The sequence below is a fragment of the Arachis hypogaea genome, chromosome 11, assembly GCF_003086295.3.
Source record: "Arachis hypogaea cultivar Tifrunner chromosome 11, arahy.Tifrunner.gnm2.J5K5, whole genome shotgun sequence".
Lineage (NCBI taxonomy): Eukaryota > Viridiplantae > Streptophyta > Magnoliopsida > Fabales > Fabaceae > Arachis > Arachis hypogaea.
In genome coordinates this window covers 26,423,265-26,440,772 of record NC_092046.1, presented here as the reverse complement: position 1 = coordinate 26,440,772, position 17,508 = coordinate 26,423,265, and the positions used below count along the sequence as shown (strand labels likewise).

The 17,508-nt window shown below is 35.2% G+C and overlaps 1 protein-coding gene across 1 annotated transcript; it reads right to left on the bottom strand.

The window, feature by feature from the left end:
• Positions 1-669: 669 nt before the first annotated feature.
• LOC112721181 (uncharacterized) lies at positions 670-2,859 on the bottom strand. The gene is made up of 2 exons (XM_025772257.1): positions 1,905-2,859; positions 670-929 (listed from the first exon to the last, which is right to left on the bottom strand). Exons 1-2 carry the CDS (start codon positions 2,857-2,859, stop codon positions 670-672), a joined length of 1,215 nt encoding a protein of 404 aa, XP_025628042.1.
• Between the last annotated feature and the right edge of the window lie 14,649 nt (positions 2,860-17,508).

Sequence of the window (17,508 nt, the reverse complement as noted above, 5' to 3'; positions counted from 1 at the left end):
GTATAGGCTAGAATTATTGGCGGCCATTCCTGAGATCTAGAAAGTCTAAACCTTGTCTGTGGTATTCCGAGTAGGATCAAGGAAAGGATGACTGTGACGAGCTTCAAACTCACGATTATTAGGCGTAGTGACAGACGCAAAAGAATCAACGGATTCTATTCCAACATGAGTGAGAACCGACAGATGATTAGCCGTGCGGTGACAGCGCATTTGGACCATTTTCACTGAGAGGATGGATGGTAGTCATTGACAACGGTGATCCACCAACATACAGCTTGCCATGGAAGGAGACCTGCGTACGTGAGGAAGAAGACAGTAGAAAAGCAGAGATTCAGAAGGCAGAGCATCTCTAAAACCTCAATCTGTTCTCCATTACTGCATACAAGTACTATTTAATTTATGCTTTTTACTATTCATAAATATCATCACTCTTATTATTGATCTCTTGACTAAGAATTACAAAATAACCATAGCTTGCTTCAAGCCGACAATCTCCGTGGGATCGACCCTTACTCACGTAAGGTATTACTTGGACGACCCAGTGCACTTGCTGGTTAGTTGTGCGGAATTGCAAAAGTGTGATTGTGATTTTGTGCACCATGCAGCAAGTGTCCCTGTTAACTATTGGACTTCCTTGATTGTTTGCGGGCTCGCCATATCCAAGACAGCTCAGCATTTTTCTGGATTGGCTTCTATTCCGCGGTTGGTGAGCATGAAACCGAGGAATTTGCCTCCTTGTACGCCATAGGCACATTTCTCAAGATTAAGCTGCATATTATATTTTCGGATTTGGTTGAATATTTCTGTAAGGTCGTCAAGATGATTGTTGCCGAGCTTTGTTTTGGATACCATGTCGTCAACATAAACTTTGAGGTTTCTGCCGATCTGTGCTGCAAATACCTTGTCCATAAGGCGTTGGTATGTTGCTCCTGCATTTTTAAGTCCAAATGGCATAACTTTATAGCAGTAATTTCCATATTTAGTAATAAATGCAGTCTTACTTTAATCAGATGGATGTATTAGGATCTGGTTATAGCCAGAATATGCATCCATGAAACTTGGTGTTTTATAACCTGAAGCATTGTTTACTAAGCAATCAATAAATGGTAAGGGATAGGAATCTTTTGGGAACGCTTTGTTGAGATCGGTGAAATCAACACACATGCGCCATTTACCGTTATGTTTCTTTACCATGACGACGTTTGCCAGCCATGTTATGAATCTGATCTTTTTTATGAAGCCAGCACTGAGGAGTTTCTTAGTCTCTTGCTAAGAGGCTTGCTTTCTTTCGAGTCCTAGATTTTGCTTCTTCTCTGCTATAGGTCGGACAGAAGGGTCCAACGCCAGCTTATGAGAGATGATTGATGGGTCAATGCCAGGCATGTCTGCAGGTGTCCATGCAAATAAGTCGGCATTTTGTCGTAGGAATGATTGAAATGAGGCTTTCTCTTTCGAGCTTAGTGTAGTTCGTACATAAATGATTTTTTCCGAGCTATCTGCAAAATAGATTTTTTGTAAGTCCTCTGTTGGTGTTGGTCTTTCGAGAACGTCTGCCCTTGTATTAAGGTCGGCAAAAACTGGGAGGTTGTCTTGACTGCTGATGTTGTGTATATGTGCATTTATACTTCGGTGGGGTATTTTGAGACTATTGTTATAACATTGTCTGGCGTCATGGGTGTTACTGTGAATTGTTGCAATAGTATCATCCTGTATAGGAAACTTAACACAATGATGAATTATGGAAACGATTGCACCGAAATTATTCAAGAAAGGTCGGCCAATTATCAAATTGTAAGGGCTAAAATAATCTACAACTAAATATTGAACATCTGAAGTTTTTTATAAAGGAGGCTCACCCAGTGTGGTTTGCAACTACACAGATCCCAAAACTGGTACTCATTCACCTGAAAATCTGACCAAATCTCCAGTGGAAGGTTGTAGTATGTTGTTACTTAGTTTCATCTTCTGGAATGTTGAATAGAAAAGAACGTTAGCACTACTCCCTGGATCCAGTAGTATTTGTTTGACCAAAAGATCTCCTAACTGGATGGAGATTACAATAGGGTCATCTAGATTTGTTGTAGTTGTATCGAAGTCGGAGGATTGAAACATCATCTGAGGAAAGCGAGAAAGCGTTTGAGGATTGTTTGGGCTGGCTTCTATCGATAACATAGCTCGGTAAGAACATTTCCTTGCCAGGCTTGTTGTGCCTCCACCTGCAAAACCTCCAAAAATATAGTTAATAATTCCTCTTGGTTGTTCAGGATGACTTGTGCTCGCCCTTTCTTTGTCTCGGTTGTGCTGTCCTACCGAGGTATGGTCGCCAGAGGAAGGGGAACGATGTTGTATATGGCTGCCAATGTATTTATCAAGATGGCCTTGCCAAGCTAGTCGCTCTAAGAGGTCTTTGGCGATGACACATTCATCAGTGGTATGTCCATGCTTCTGGTGAAAAGTGCAATACTTTGATTTGTCTACACCCTTTGAATATGGATAGTTGCCAACCTTCTGTGGAGGCTTGATCAATTTGGAATTTAAGATCTCCTTGATGATATCCTCGCACTTTATTTTGAACTGAGTATAGGATTCATAACGAGGGAATTGTTTAAAACTTTTCTTACTATCCCGTGGTTTATCTTCTTCTTTGTACCAGGATTTTTCTATTTTTCGAGCTTGTCGGGGTTCTTCAATGTCAATCTGACCTTTTGCCTTTTCATAGAACTTGGCCAAAGTTTTTGGTTTGGCGACAGCAATAGCCTCTTGGAATTTTCCTGGTCGGAGTCCGCTTTTGATGGTGTGTAAATGCACCTCGGGGTGGAGGTCGGGTATGCTCATAGCCACCTTTGTGAAGCGAGTCATGTAGTCTTTAAGGCTTTCGTTCTAACCTTGTTTGATTGTGTTTAGGTAGTTGGAGTCGTACAGGTAGATAGCTGATCTAGCAAAATGCTCATCGAATAGCTTTGATAGGTCTCGAAAATGAGAAATAGAATCTGCAAGCAAAGAATAAAACCAATCAAGTGCAGGACCGTCTAGATAAGATGGAAAACAACGACATAAAACTTTATCTGATACACCGTTTACTATCATTATGGATTTGAAATTCTTGATATATTTCTTCAGATCTCCTAAACCATCGTAAGGGATTAATGTAGTCGGTAAGGTGAACCTTCTGGAAAGCTCGAAATTCATCACCTCGGCCATGAATGGTCCAATAGAATTGTCGGGCTCAACGTTTTCATTTTCTGGCAGAGCTTCTTCATTTTTTTGAGGTCGACCTTCTTAATTTTGAGCGGATTCGGATACGTGTGTTAGGCCAGATTGGTGTTCTTTTGTTCGTTCTTGACGAGGATCATTGTTTTTTATCTTAGCATTATTTAGCTCGGCAATTTGGTTTGCCATTATTTGATTCTCTTTCGCATGCGCTGGTTGGCTTGTTGCAACTCAGATACCATCCGGAGAAGCTCGAACAGTATAGGTGGAGGGAAATCAGCCATGGGCGAATGTAGAGGCCGATGAAAAAGAAAAGAATTATGTCTTCGGCCCCACGGTGGGCGCCAATTGTTCTTGTGTGAATAACCTGGATGTAACATCGGCTATGAGAGTCAACGCCGAGCTATTGCCTTTAGCACCGAGCTGTAGGCTAGGAGGATCCGAGCTCTTTGTCCAGGAAGATGTCACGTTGTGGAGAATACAAACAAACAAAGGGGGAGTGTACCTGTAAAGGCACTCTGATGCTTAAGTTAGTATCGTGAAATCAGTATATCCTTTGAGGATAAAATACCATACCTTTATATGTGAGGTGAAATAGGTCAGTTACGTTTCTGTTGATCATCTGAATTAAAGAGCAATTATTAGGTTTTAATAAGTGATAATGCCTGGTCAGACGTTTTTATTCCAAGATGTAATCCGTTGATTCTAACTGTAACGTATAACGCCGAGTTATAACGCAGAGTCCCAAGTTATAACGTAAAGTGCCGAGTTATGGTATATGATACCGAGTTATGACATCGGATTTGGAATGGCCGTATCACTATGTAATTTGTGTTATTGAAATTTGAAATCTAAAAACGAAAACCATAAAAAATGTAGTTTTAGTGTAATACAGATAATCTAGAAATCAGTTCTTGTGTTGCCGCCTCCCACTCTCTGAACCAGCATAGGGATCAATAATAACATTGATAACGGCCGATTTCTGAGCTGAGAAGGATTCTGAAGGAATAGGCTTCAATTCATCAGGTGTCCCAACAAGATAGCCCTTTCCATCAAAAGCTTCAATCAAAGCATGGTAGCTTGCTTTTGGCAATACATGCTACAAAGCTAGCATACATAGTTTGTTAACTATATAGGACACACTCCAACTTTCTTTTCTTTCCTTTACTTCCCAAAAGCAGTAAAAGAATACTCATTCTGATCCAAAAGATCAATGAGAATACATCAACATGTAGAATCATAATGAACTCCTTATTTGAACAAAGCTATAAAAAATTACCACATTTTCAGTAACAACTATCTCATCTTAAATCGAACTCAAAATTATTCATGGTTTATAGACAGAGAAGTTTCTGAATTTTATATCAATCAAGATGCCTCTAAATCTAAAGACATATACCAAAAAAGAGACGTAGTTTGTTTTGTTATCATGTTCACGATTACTTTAAATTTAAAAGATCTGTATCATCATGGTAATACAATTGGTCATCTTTTACATTATTACACCATCAGCCATAGTAGACTTTATGAATCCATGACAAGAGTTTCCAATAAGTTTCTCTTAATCTCTCCCATGTATTAATACTAACATATCATAAACTAAGTCCTTTGCATGTAGCATCAACCATAAAAAGACTTAACAATTCATTAAACTATGGACCCTCAAAATGAAATGGCCCTATCCTAAAAGACTTAACCATTTACCGAACCTTTGCCATGCCTTTGAATGATAGAATGATACATATAGCAAATACGCCATCAAGACACTTTTAATATCAAAAGCATCTAGATTTCCAACCATTTACAGCCAGCATAAAGCAGTAACAAGATATCCACAATATATTGAGTCAACTAAATTCTCCAGAGCAACATTCATGCATGGCTAGAGTCAGTATCACTCATAAGCTACCAGTCAGAAGTCAAAAATCAAAACCTTCCACTCCTAGTTCATATATACAATAAATTTCCAAGACTATTTACCCATCAAAACCTACCTAAACGTTAAATGTTAGCAGCATATCATGTTAATTTCCTTCTAAAGGACACCAATAAGCCCAACAGCTGCAACCAAGGTCAGACTCAGAGATAAAGCCTTATATACTCATCAATTTTTGTTGTTACTTACATATATTATGGATATCCTTAATCCCCCCTCATATTTTTTTCTAAAATATTATTAACCCCAAATGTAATGGGAAAATAGAGCAATTCCCTCTCTAAACCCTCCTTTTATGTTTGATTCCTTCTCCTTCCCTCTAAAAACCTAAAGCTACCACCAAAAATCCGTTCCACATGGAAAGAGCATAACCAAACTGAGGTAAAAAAGATAAAAAGGAAAGTACAATTGAAGGTGAAACTGACCAATTGCGACCGAGGACCTCAGGCAGCAAGGCGAGGTGCGGCTAGGCGAGACGTGGTGCGGCGACGCCGAGGCGATCCACAGCAAGGGAACGCGACGGAAGCGACACAGCATCATCACGAAGCAGAGTAGAGCAGTGCAGCGCAGACCAAAAACGACGGACGACGACGACGACGGATGCTCACGCCACTAAGGACGACGACGACGCAGATGGATGATGACACCAACGAACGGAGGAAAAACGCCATTGACTTTGGAGAGTAAGTGCCGGCTAGGGTTCTTTACTTTTGGAACAAAATGCCAAGGATGGTTTTGGTATTTTTAAAGAATGGAGGTGATTTCAATTAGCTGTTCTAACCTAATTAGGAGAATATTTGATTTTTGAACAGAATATTCTGATATCTCAAACGGTTTCGTCACGGCAGGGACTAAATTTAAAAAAAAAATAACACCTAGGAACTCAATTAAAAAGAAAAAAAGTATAGGAACCTAGTTGAAAATTTGAAAAAACTATAGCAACTTATAGAGTAATTAAACCTTTATTAAATTGTAATCCAAACATAAATATTGATTTATAAGTAAATTTAAATTTTATTTTATATAATTGATTCCGATCCAAAAACAAGAATTGATTTTCAATTCAATTCATTTTAAATAAAATCAAATCAAATAAAAAATACTTTGTTTTGATATGGCCTAGTTTGTAAAAAAACACTTAAATAATGAGCTATAATGTCTCAATACAAAGTATAACTTGGTTATGGATATTTCATTATTTCCTTATTAGTTCTGAATTGTAGCAGAATATTTTATATTCAGTAACTGACTATTATGAATATCAATATAAGGTCATTATGTGAGGCAAGAAAAGGTAAAAAAAGAAAAAACAAAATTCTCATTCTTAATTACTACAGAGAGATTTTAAAAAAAAAAAAAAATACTGACTTGGGTGTTAGAATATGTTTCGCATTTATCACACCGCTTGAGTTGTTGCATATGAGTTATTGAAGATCAACTAGCTAGTGGATTTCCGACTTAATTTTATTTGTGTACAGAGGTGTATGCATGCAGAGATAGAGAGTATACCACTAAAACTTTTTAGAAAGATTTAGGCATTAATAAAAATATTTTTTGGAAGATCAAAATTACAACAATATTATTTCAAAAAATTTAAAAATGTGACATTTTTTTTATAAGTAACAAATGACTTTGTAATTTGTATTTAATAAAACTTGCGTATTTGATTAGAATTTTTGTGAAAATTTTGAATAACTATTTACAATTAGTTTCATTTTAAAAAAACTTCTTGAGTATTCACAAAAAATCACAAAAGTTTCACTAGGTAGAAAATCATCAAATTTGAAGGGTAAACAATATTTATTTTTCTAATTACATTTGAAGAAAAAACTTTGAAATCTTATCTATAAATCTTTTTTTTAAATATATATGAAATTTAATTATTTTTATTTTTTTATCATATTTTCAAATATTTTAGAGAGGTTTTTGTTGTTCTAATCTTTAGAAATATTTTCGTGGTATCTAAATCATTTTTTTTACGCTCATCTTTTTTTATATATATAATTTAGTCGTAGAGAGATCAGTGAAATTGGGGACCCGATGAGCTGACGGCAGGCTTGATTTTGATATCAAAGTAAACTAACTTGCAGACGGTTAGTGTTGAAACATGACTATGTTGGTTTGGTAATGTTTTGTTGTTTTGGACGAATTGGTCTGGTGTTGTAACATGACTTGATTTGTTGGATCTTCCATGTTTTGGGTCTGCACTACGGCCTAACCCAATTTATGGAGCCTCTTTATTTAAAGCAGTGGCAATTCTGACCAAAAAAAAAAAAGCAGCAGCAATGTAAATTTAAATATAAATTGAAATTATATATATAAAGGGGACAACTTTTACCGAAATGCCATAGGTACAGTCGGCCGAAGAGATTAGACTCCCGCAGAAAGGTCAAAACTCAAAAGGACAAAAGTCCTCGTGGAGCAAAGAGATCATACTTCCATAGACGACCAAAAAAAAAAAAAAATTAAATTATAAATTTTTTAGTTTATTATTTTTATATAAAAATTTTATTGACTTATTTAATTTATTATCATGTAAAAAATTTTAATTTTTTATTAATAATTAAATTATAATATTTATTGTCTAATCGAAAGAGTTTAATATATATACTTTTATATTTAATTAGGTATTAAATTTATTATATAAATAAAAATAATTATTTTTTATATTTATTATTTTAAATTTTTTTTCTTTTTATATATATAAAATATTAAATACTAGTATAAAAAATTTATATTAATAATTATGAAATTAAATCAAAATTAAGTTTTTTTGGAACAATAATCAAATTTTAATTTTAATCAAATTAATCGTAGTGTGGTATTCTCTCCAAATTAAATTATATGTAAAAATATTTAAAGAAAAAAAAGACAGTATAAATTGAAAAGATAAGTAATAAAAGTTTGAAACTAAATAAAAAAACTGAAAAAATTCATAAAATAATTATATATTTTTTTATATGAATAATATTATGAGATCATCTATTTTAATTATATTTTATTATAAATTTAATATGTCTCTTATAATTTTATGAATTTATTTTAATTTTGTTATTTTATTAATTTTACTTTTTGTAGAGTAAAAAAGATAAAAAAAGATAGAGAATGACAGAGAAAAGTAAAGAAGAAAAAGGAATGGAACTCATTAATTTTGAAGGAAAAGATTTCATTTTAATCAAAGAGTGTCCAGGACAAATTTTGATTATCAATATAGTAATATAAATTATAAATTATAGATAGAATAAGAAGGATAGACAGAAATAGAGAAGGGTAGAAAGAGAAGGAAAAAGAGAGATAGAGAAGAGGAGAGAAAGAGAAAGCTCATTAATTTTGGAGGAAAAAATTTTATTTCAATTGTAATAAAAAAGTGATATATGCTACATTTTTATTGTTAAATTAGTAGTATAATAATATAGAAACATAGATATATTTTCAATTTGAATTTGAATTTCAATATTTTGACTTTAATTTAATTTCATTTATGATTAGAGAATGTTATATTGTATATTATGGTTGTTAAATTTGTAATTAGTTATTGGTAATAGATATATATATAAGAGAGATAGAATAGGTGAAGGAGGTAGAGAGATAGAGGAAGGGAAGAAATGGAGGAGAGAATTTTTTAAGTTTAAAGAGAGAGATTTTATTTCAATTAGAATAAAAAAGTGACATGTAACACATTTTAATTATAAAATTAGTAATATATATACACAGAGAAGAAATTTTAAAAGAATCTGGATTTGTTTTATATGTTTTGACTAAATAGTAAATTGACTAAATAGTAAATTGCCATTGGATTTAATGTTGGACAATATCTAACAAAAATAATCCTCTACGCAAACATCTTGTCGTCAGATTTTGGAATTCGACGCAAAAATTTTGTATATTATCTATATGCGTTAATAAAATTCCAATTTTACAAAAATCTAATGAGTTTATCTTCGGATTATTTCTGACATTAATGTGACTATATTTACCATTATATTATCCAACTATAAATTCGATAGTAAAATAATTATATAATTTATTTTTTAAAAACTAAGTAAAACTAATTTTCGTTTAATTATCCCACACAAAATCTGAGGCTAAATAATAAAAATTTTCAATTTTTCATTTCTTTTACATATATTTTTTTTTCAAATCTTATATTCAAAATTTACCTAAAGATTATTAGACAAATCAAAAAATAAATAGTACTTTAAATTAAAACAACCAACAATATTAAATCCAAATTCTTAAACGCAAATGGATGTTATGGGACAACGTTGTACGACATCGGTGATATTGGTGCTGATGATGAGCCACCGCCAGTTGATTTGTTACTACATGAACATGCTGATATACACAACAATGCCCTTCACCATCTTGTGGATCTTCTTCCGTTCCCTCAAGATTTTGGCACGGACTGTTGTGATAGCGTATCTATCCTAAGAGCAAATTGGGTCCATGAAAATTAGTTCTTGAAATTATGTTAATTTTTTTTATCTAAGAGTAGTTGTACTAAAAGGTATCTTGTGCAGGTGAATTAATTGCAAGAATAGTTTTGCCAACTAGTTAAAGAAGAGAAATTAGTGTAGATAAATTGTGTTGAGATATGTCTAGATTAGAGGCAGAGTTAAACTTAATAATAGATGGTAATCCAGTAGAACTTTTTTTTTTTGAGATAAAAATAGTGAATTATATGAATAAGTTGTCCTATCAGACTTAACATTTCGAGATATGTTATTTTACCAAAACAAGATAATCATCTGTATCCTATATGTTGAGAAGAGTAACCAAGAAAATCAAATTGTTGAGAATTATAATCAAACTGTTTATTATTGTAAAGTCTCAAGTGTTGATAACAAGCACTTTCAAAAATTCTCAAAAGAGTGTAATTTAGTTTTTGATAAGATAAGACTTCATATGGAGATTTGTTATCCAATATTTCAGTGAGAAATCAATTAATAAGATATGTAGAGGTAAGAAAAGCATCACCACAATACAATAGTGGCATGGAAGCAGTAGATAGCATATTCTTCCTCTTTGCTCATGAATGTATGTATAAGAAAAACAATAAGATATCCTAGATTAAATAAGAAAATCAGTAAAGACATGAGATGTAAATTTCTTACCATTGTCTGTTTGAAAGAACTTATTTGCATGTCTACTAATGTGAAATCAGTGATTTATATTGTAGCTTTTGCACAATGTTCACAAATACGAGGTTCAATAGAATTCATAGCATTAATATTTAAGGATGGGATTTTACAATTTGAAAATAAAACACTGCACAGTCTTAGCAACAAAAAATGGCAAGATTGGATTGATTTTTTTTTTTTTCATTTTTAGGAACAACAACTGATGGTTTTTCAGTGGCTAAGAGAAGGAGGGGTTGAATCTTAGCCCCTTTTTCACTTAATAACACTTGCTGGTCTTTGAAACAACTTCTGGAGATTTTTTTATTTTTGTCTCGTACCCAGCCACGAGATTTTTTCTTTTGTCTCGTCACCTGGCACGAGATATTTTTCAGTTTTGTCTCCTGGGCAGCAGAAACAGAAAGGGAATAGAAGAGAGAGAAAATTACACCAAGGTATATCCTGGTTCAGCTGCTAAGTGCAAGGTAGCCTACATCTAGTCTCCATCACAACAATGATAGAATTTCACTATAATCATTCTTGATTACAAACACCAATTCTCCCTAGGAACTACCATTCCTATCCGGGACAAGTCCAGAATCTAAACCCCAATCCTGAACTTGACTTGGTCACTGCCAAGCTTTCAACTGCTAAGTGCTAACCCAACTTGCAAGGAAATTCCCACAGAATCATGATACACAACACAGATGTACAAAGGACCTCTAAGGACATCTATGGCTTTTTTTTTTAATTTTGCACTCTCTGCCTTTTTCCGCTCTATGGCTTTTTCTTACAAACCTCACTGTTTGCCTTTTTCCATGAGACTCAAAACAGACAAAATTAAACAGAAAAATGCAAAATAGAAAACATTGAAGGAGAAGAACTTCTGTTAGCTTAGGTAGCTATGAGAACTCTGTGCCTTGCACTCTCACTCCTTACTTCAAGCCCTGGCTATTCACCCTTATATATAGGGGGAAGCCTCCACGGTTGAAACCAAGCTAATCTTCTTTTTCTTCATGCAAACCGGTTCGGCCAGAGTGAGAGGAGAGATAATCAAATGCAAAACCCAACAGGCAATTACTTCTAGTCCTTCCTTGGTCACCAATCTTCATCAATCCGAGCCCTCCATCTTGCCTTGCTTCCCAAGACGGATTTCTAGCCCTTGATGAGTTATGATGATGACAGCTTCATCTGCTCCAACTTCTGCCTCCTCCATCACGTAGCCACTGTAGCTACCTCCTGTGGTGGTTGAGCAAAATCAGAGACAAGCCATCCCTCCAAGGATCTTCCTCTACTGACCGAAATCTTCTTCATCCATTTTTGGGTATGGAGAAGCCAAGATCTCTTCACCAAATCTTACCATAAGTGATGAGAATCTCAGCTATAGCATACTTTTTATTTTATTTTTCTTGCCATCATTGTGATGGTCTTGTTACTTGCTTCTCCTTCTTTTCAGTGGCTAGGCTTAGCTTCCATGGTTTCTGTGATATGACCGAAAGAAGAAGAAAGAGTAGAGAGAGAGGAAAGAGAAAGAAAAACAAAGCTATGAGTGTTAGATAAATTAATTAGGTGCAACTCTCCATGCTTTGTGTAGTAGCATGTAAGCTACACTTAATTACAATCAAATCACTTTGACATTTTCTCTTTCATGTTTCCAAGGTAATAAACTTAAGCAAAGAAAATTTGAAATCCACCACATGATGGAACTGGAGTCTGTTGGAAGCATGAGGCAAAAACATTTGCTTCCTCTCTCAATTGGTTTCGGACCAAGCAAGCAAAATAATTTGGGCTTGTATCATTAACAATTCAAACTGGCCCAACAAATAAAACATTTCAGCCAACTTTCATATGACAAATATGCATAAGGCTGAAGTTTGATCTTATTGGGCTTAGGATCTTTTCTTTTCTTTTCGGCCCAATTAATCACAAATTGCTTCAGCCACTTAATATAACATTTTTGCTTAAAGGTGAATGTACTGGGCCTGTTTCCCAATATATTGGCCCAATTAAGTAATTCATTGTTTCAGTCACAACAAAAAATCTGTAACAATTTAAACGGGCTTGCTATATATTTCTTTTCTTTTCGGCCCATTAACAAAACCTGCATAGCAAAATTATTCAATTAACAAATTTGAATTGGAATCAAATTAATAATTTTGCAATTAATCATATTAATAATGTTTGATCATTACTAATTTAAATTAGAGTTTTCCAAACTCATCAATCTCCCCCTTGATGACAAACATTATTAAAAAAATGAAATGGAAAGAAATTAAAGATTAGAGTATTGAGTACTCCCTTTGAATATTAGTATTTCTCCCCTTTTCCAATTGTCACAAGGCTCCCCCTTAATGTATGCTATTTCACCAAGGGAAGCTTTATACCTGTAACAATTTGTATCAAGCCTAAGGCAACAATGTTATTCAACATATTTGATGTAGGATGTTGAATGGCTTGATTTATGAGCAGAATTGAATGACCAACAAAACTCCTTTACTATCATATAAATGATTTTCTGCTCAAACACACAAAGCAATTGAGTACATAAAAATTTGATGTTTCAAGAAGCTGCTTATTCAAACTATTTTGAAAATATTTTTCAATTAACAAATCAGAGCAAAATAATCATACCAAGAAAGATATTTCTGATCAAGCATGATCATCTCAAACCACAACAACTATCAAAATTTATTTTCATATTACAGTTTAAAGGAACTGCCAAAAATAGAGTATTCAGCAAGCATATTCACCATAGTAAATCCAACGTATATTCCTAATCAAAGCAACAAACATATTTACCAAGGTATTGCATCCTCAAAATAAATCAAATGCATAAGTCAAATGCATATTTCTGATCAAAACCCAGCAGGCATATCTATGTAACAAATGTATCACAAGCATTAATCATATCACACAACAAAACAGCAAATAATAATTAAAACAAGGGTGATCATAAATCCATAAGGATTTTATCTCCTGTTTTCAATTTCAATTTTCAGTCATTTCTCCCCCTTTTGGCATCAAGGGGCACCTGCAAAAGATGTCATGGGAAATAAAAAATCTAGAATATACCCAAAATATCAAGAGTGTATCACAATGTAGGTCTTAGAGTATCAAAGTAAACTACTACAGTATCAGATTGAGCCGAAACAAGCCAAATATCAACAAAAAGAAAGAACAGTGATTAATCATCAGATAAGTGGAACTCGGATTCATCCGCCTCTTCTTCACTAGCAGCACCCAATTTCTCCTCAAAACTCTGCAACACCAGACTCACCCTATCTTTGCACCTCATCCATGCCCTCTCATTTTTATAGGCTTGTTTGCGGGCTGCCTTATAGGATTGTACCATTAGCTCCGACATGTTGGAGAATTCAGTGAGGATTTCTTTGATTGATTCTGTTGCCTTGGAGGACTCAGGCCAACTCTCAAACTCACTATCTGAGGCTGCTGACTTCTTTCCCTTGGTTCCCTTCATAGCTCCTCCTCCTTTAATCATTGAGACCTTATTTTCTACAGCTTCATTGGTTAGATCAATTTTAAAATATTTAAAAATACTTGTGAGAAACATGCCATAAGGAAGATTCGCCTTTTTGGTACTCTTAACTAATTCCCACATGTGTCTTATCATAAGGTAACCAAAGGAGATAGGAGTAGAAGTAACAAGAGCAAAAAGTATGAGAGAGTCAGAAACAGTTACTCGGTTATGTCAACCACTTTGAGGGGTTAGGATATGAGTGATGATTCTGTAGAGCAGGTAGTTTGTAGGGCCGAGTGCCTTGTGGGTCAAAATGGTGCCGTCCAAGCTAGATAAGTTTTCACAAATATGTTGCAGGGCAATCTTGTATATGACTCTAACCTGGGAGTCCCACTTCTCAGTCATGTATGCCCTTGACCCCTCATCTGAATAGCCTAGGGTAGTCCCAATTGTCTCAGAGTTTAGAGTCATGTATACCCTCTTGACATAGGAGTGGATGGTGCCATCGATCAGCCGCATGTTTGCATAGAACTCACGTACCAATCCGGGGTAGACTGGTTTCTGAATATGGAGCAGTGGTGTCCATTGTAGAAGTTCAAACAAAGGAGAAATGTTGATCCCTTTATTTGTGAGTGAGTCGAGATTGACTAGATAGGTGGCACAAAGGTAGCATTTTTCCAATACCTCCTTATGGAACTCATAGGAGGCACATGAGTTGAACCTGGCCGGATCAAAGTGTGAATGTGATTTGTTGAACTTGTTTTTGAAATCCAATGACTCCAAGTTTGCTGGCTCCCTGGTGTTGTGCAACACGAAGCTTTTTGACTTCTGGGAGCTGCGTCCGGGGGTGGTCTTCTTTGGTGGTGATGGCAGCGGTGATGGAAGAGGTGAGGTGTGGGATTCTTCTTCTTCAGCCACGGGTACTTTCTCCTTCTTTTTCCTTGAAGAGGTCTTCGTTGCAATGACTTTTTTCCGCATGGTGTCTGTGTGTTTGGATGGTGGTGAGGGAGAAGATGAAGAGGTAGAATAAATGTGTATGTGAGTGTGGGTTTGAGGTATGGAAGGTTTTTGGGAGAAGAGGATTCTTTCACTTTTTCTTGGAGCGGTTTTATTTTCATGATACAGAAAATGGAGAAGTGGAAGGGGGAAAGATGAAGAGAACCGAATTGAGTGGAGAGAAGAGAGAGGTTAGGGACGCATTAAATGTGGAGTGGAGAGAGAGAATTTGAGTGAGTTAATACTCATTAGTGGGTGGTTATTAACCAAGGGAGTTTCCTTTATTTGAAATGAAAACTAAAAAGGTGGTTTCCTAGAATCAAGGGATGAGAAGAGAGAAAGATTTGATTTGACAATAATCTCTTGCAACAAGATTTGATGAGACAAAAAAAAAGGAATTTTGATTTACACAAAGAGGAACTAACAAAACGGTCAGAGTGGGGTCAAAGAGGTTTGGTGGGGCCCAAAAGAATTAAAGTCTGCGCAGTCTCCCCCTTGATCATAGCCCTTTCAACACATCCTGATTTTTATCTCGTGCTTTCCTACGAGACAAAACTGAACAGAATCAAAAATTTCACAAGTTATCAATAGAGCTTAAATCTATCATTCCCAAACTTTTTCTCAAAGTACAGAATCTGTCTTCACAGAGGGGTTTTGTAAAAATGTCAGCAAGTTGGTCTTCAGATTTTACAAATTGAATATCAATAGTACCCTTTTGTACATGTTCTCTAATAAAATGATATTTGATTTCAATGTGCTTGGTTCTTGAGTGCAGAATAGGATTTTTTGAAATGTTTATAGCACTCATATTATCACAAAATAAGGGTATACTATTGATCTTTAATTTGTAATTTTTCAACTACGTTTTTAAGCAAATTAGTTGAGAACAACATGCAGATGCAGAAATATATTCAGCTTCAGCTGTGGATAGAGCCATTGTGGCTTATTTTTTGCTTGACCACATGTTGAGTGAGCTTCCAAGGAAGCAACACATGCCGGAGGTGCTCCTTCTATCCACCCTATCTCCCGCATAATCTGCATCACAAAATCCTACAGCACAAAAATTATCAGATTTTGGATACCACAAGCCATAATCACTAGTTCCCTTAATGTATCTAATGATGCGGTTAACGGCTGAAAGATGGGATTCTTTTAGGTGAGATTGAAACCTTGAGCATACACCCATACTTTGAACAATATCCGGTCTAGAGGATGTAAGGTACATAAGAGAACCAATCATTCCTCTATACCTTGTTTCATCCACATCTTTGCCATCATCATCCTTTTCAAGTTTTGTGTTTGGATGCATTGGTGTTCCCATTGGTTTGGAACTTTCTAGGCCAAATTTTTTTATAAGTTCTTTTGCATACTTTCCTTGGTGAATAAAGGTACCACTAGGAGTTTGTTTAATTTGGAGGCCAAGAAAGAAAGTTAGCTCTCCTATTAAGCTCATCTCAAACTCACTAGTCATGAGTTTTCCAAACTCTTCACACAAGGACTCATTGGCCGATCCAAACACAATATCATCCACATAGACTTGAACTAGGAGAATATCATCATTAGATGCTTTAATAAATAAAGTAGTGTCAGTGGTTGATGAGCGGATAATTTATACGCATTTTGGCATTATTTTTAGGTAGTTTTTAGTAGGATCTAGCTACTTTCTAGTATATTTTTATTAGTTTTTAAGAAAATTTCACATTTCTGGACTTTACTATGAGTTTGTGTATTTTTCTGTGATTTCAGGTATTTTCTGGCTGAAATTGAGGGACTTGAGCAAAAATCTGATTCAGAGGCTGAAAAAGGACTGCAGATGCTGTTGGATTTAGACCTCCCTGCACTGGAAATGGATTTTCTAGAGCTACAGAAACCCAATTGGCGCGCTCTCAATTGTGTTGGAAAGTAGACATCCTGGGCTTTCCAGAAATATATAATAGTTCATACTTTTCTCTAGTTTTGATAACACAAACTGGCATTTGAACGCCCACTTTCTACCCTATTCTGGCGTTAAACGCCAGAACTAGCATAAAAGCTAGAGTTAAATGCCCAAACTGGCACCAAAGCTGGCGTTTAACTCTAAGAAAAGTCTCTATATGTGAAAGCTTCAATGCTCAGCCCAAGCACACACCAAGTGGGCCTGGAAGTGGATTTCTGCACTATCTGCACTTTGTTACTTATTTTCTGTAACCCTAGCTACTAGTTTAGTATAAAAATTACTTTTAGTGATTTATTTTATATCTTTGATCAGTTCTATGCTATCATAGATCATATTGTACACGTTTGGAGGCTGGCCTCACGGTCATGCCTAGACCTTTCACTTATGTATATTCAACGGTGGAGTTTCTACACCACGTAGATTAAGGTGTGGAGCTCTGTTGTTCCTCATGAATTAATACAAAGTACTATTGTTCTTCTATTTAATTCAAACTTATTCTTATTCTAAGATATTCATTCACACACAAGAACATGATGAATGTGATGATCAAGTGACACTCATCACAATTCTCACTTATGATCGCGTGCCTGATAAATACTTCCGTTCTACATGAAAACAAGCTTGAATGCATATCTCTTAGCCTCCTGGTTCACATCAGAGTCTTTGTGATATAGGCTAGAATTATTGGTGGCCATTCCTGAGATCCGGAAAGTCTAAATGTTGTCTGTGGTATTCCGAGTAGGATCTGGGAAGGGATGACTGTGACGAGCTTCAAACTCGCGAGTGTTGGGCGTAGTGACAGACACAAAAGGATCAATGGATCCTATTCCACCAT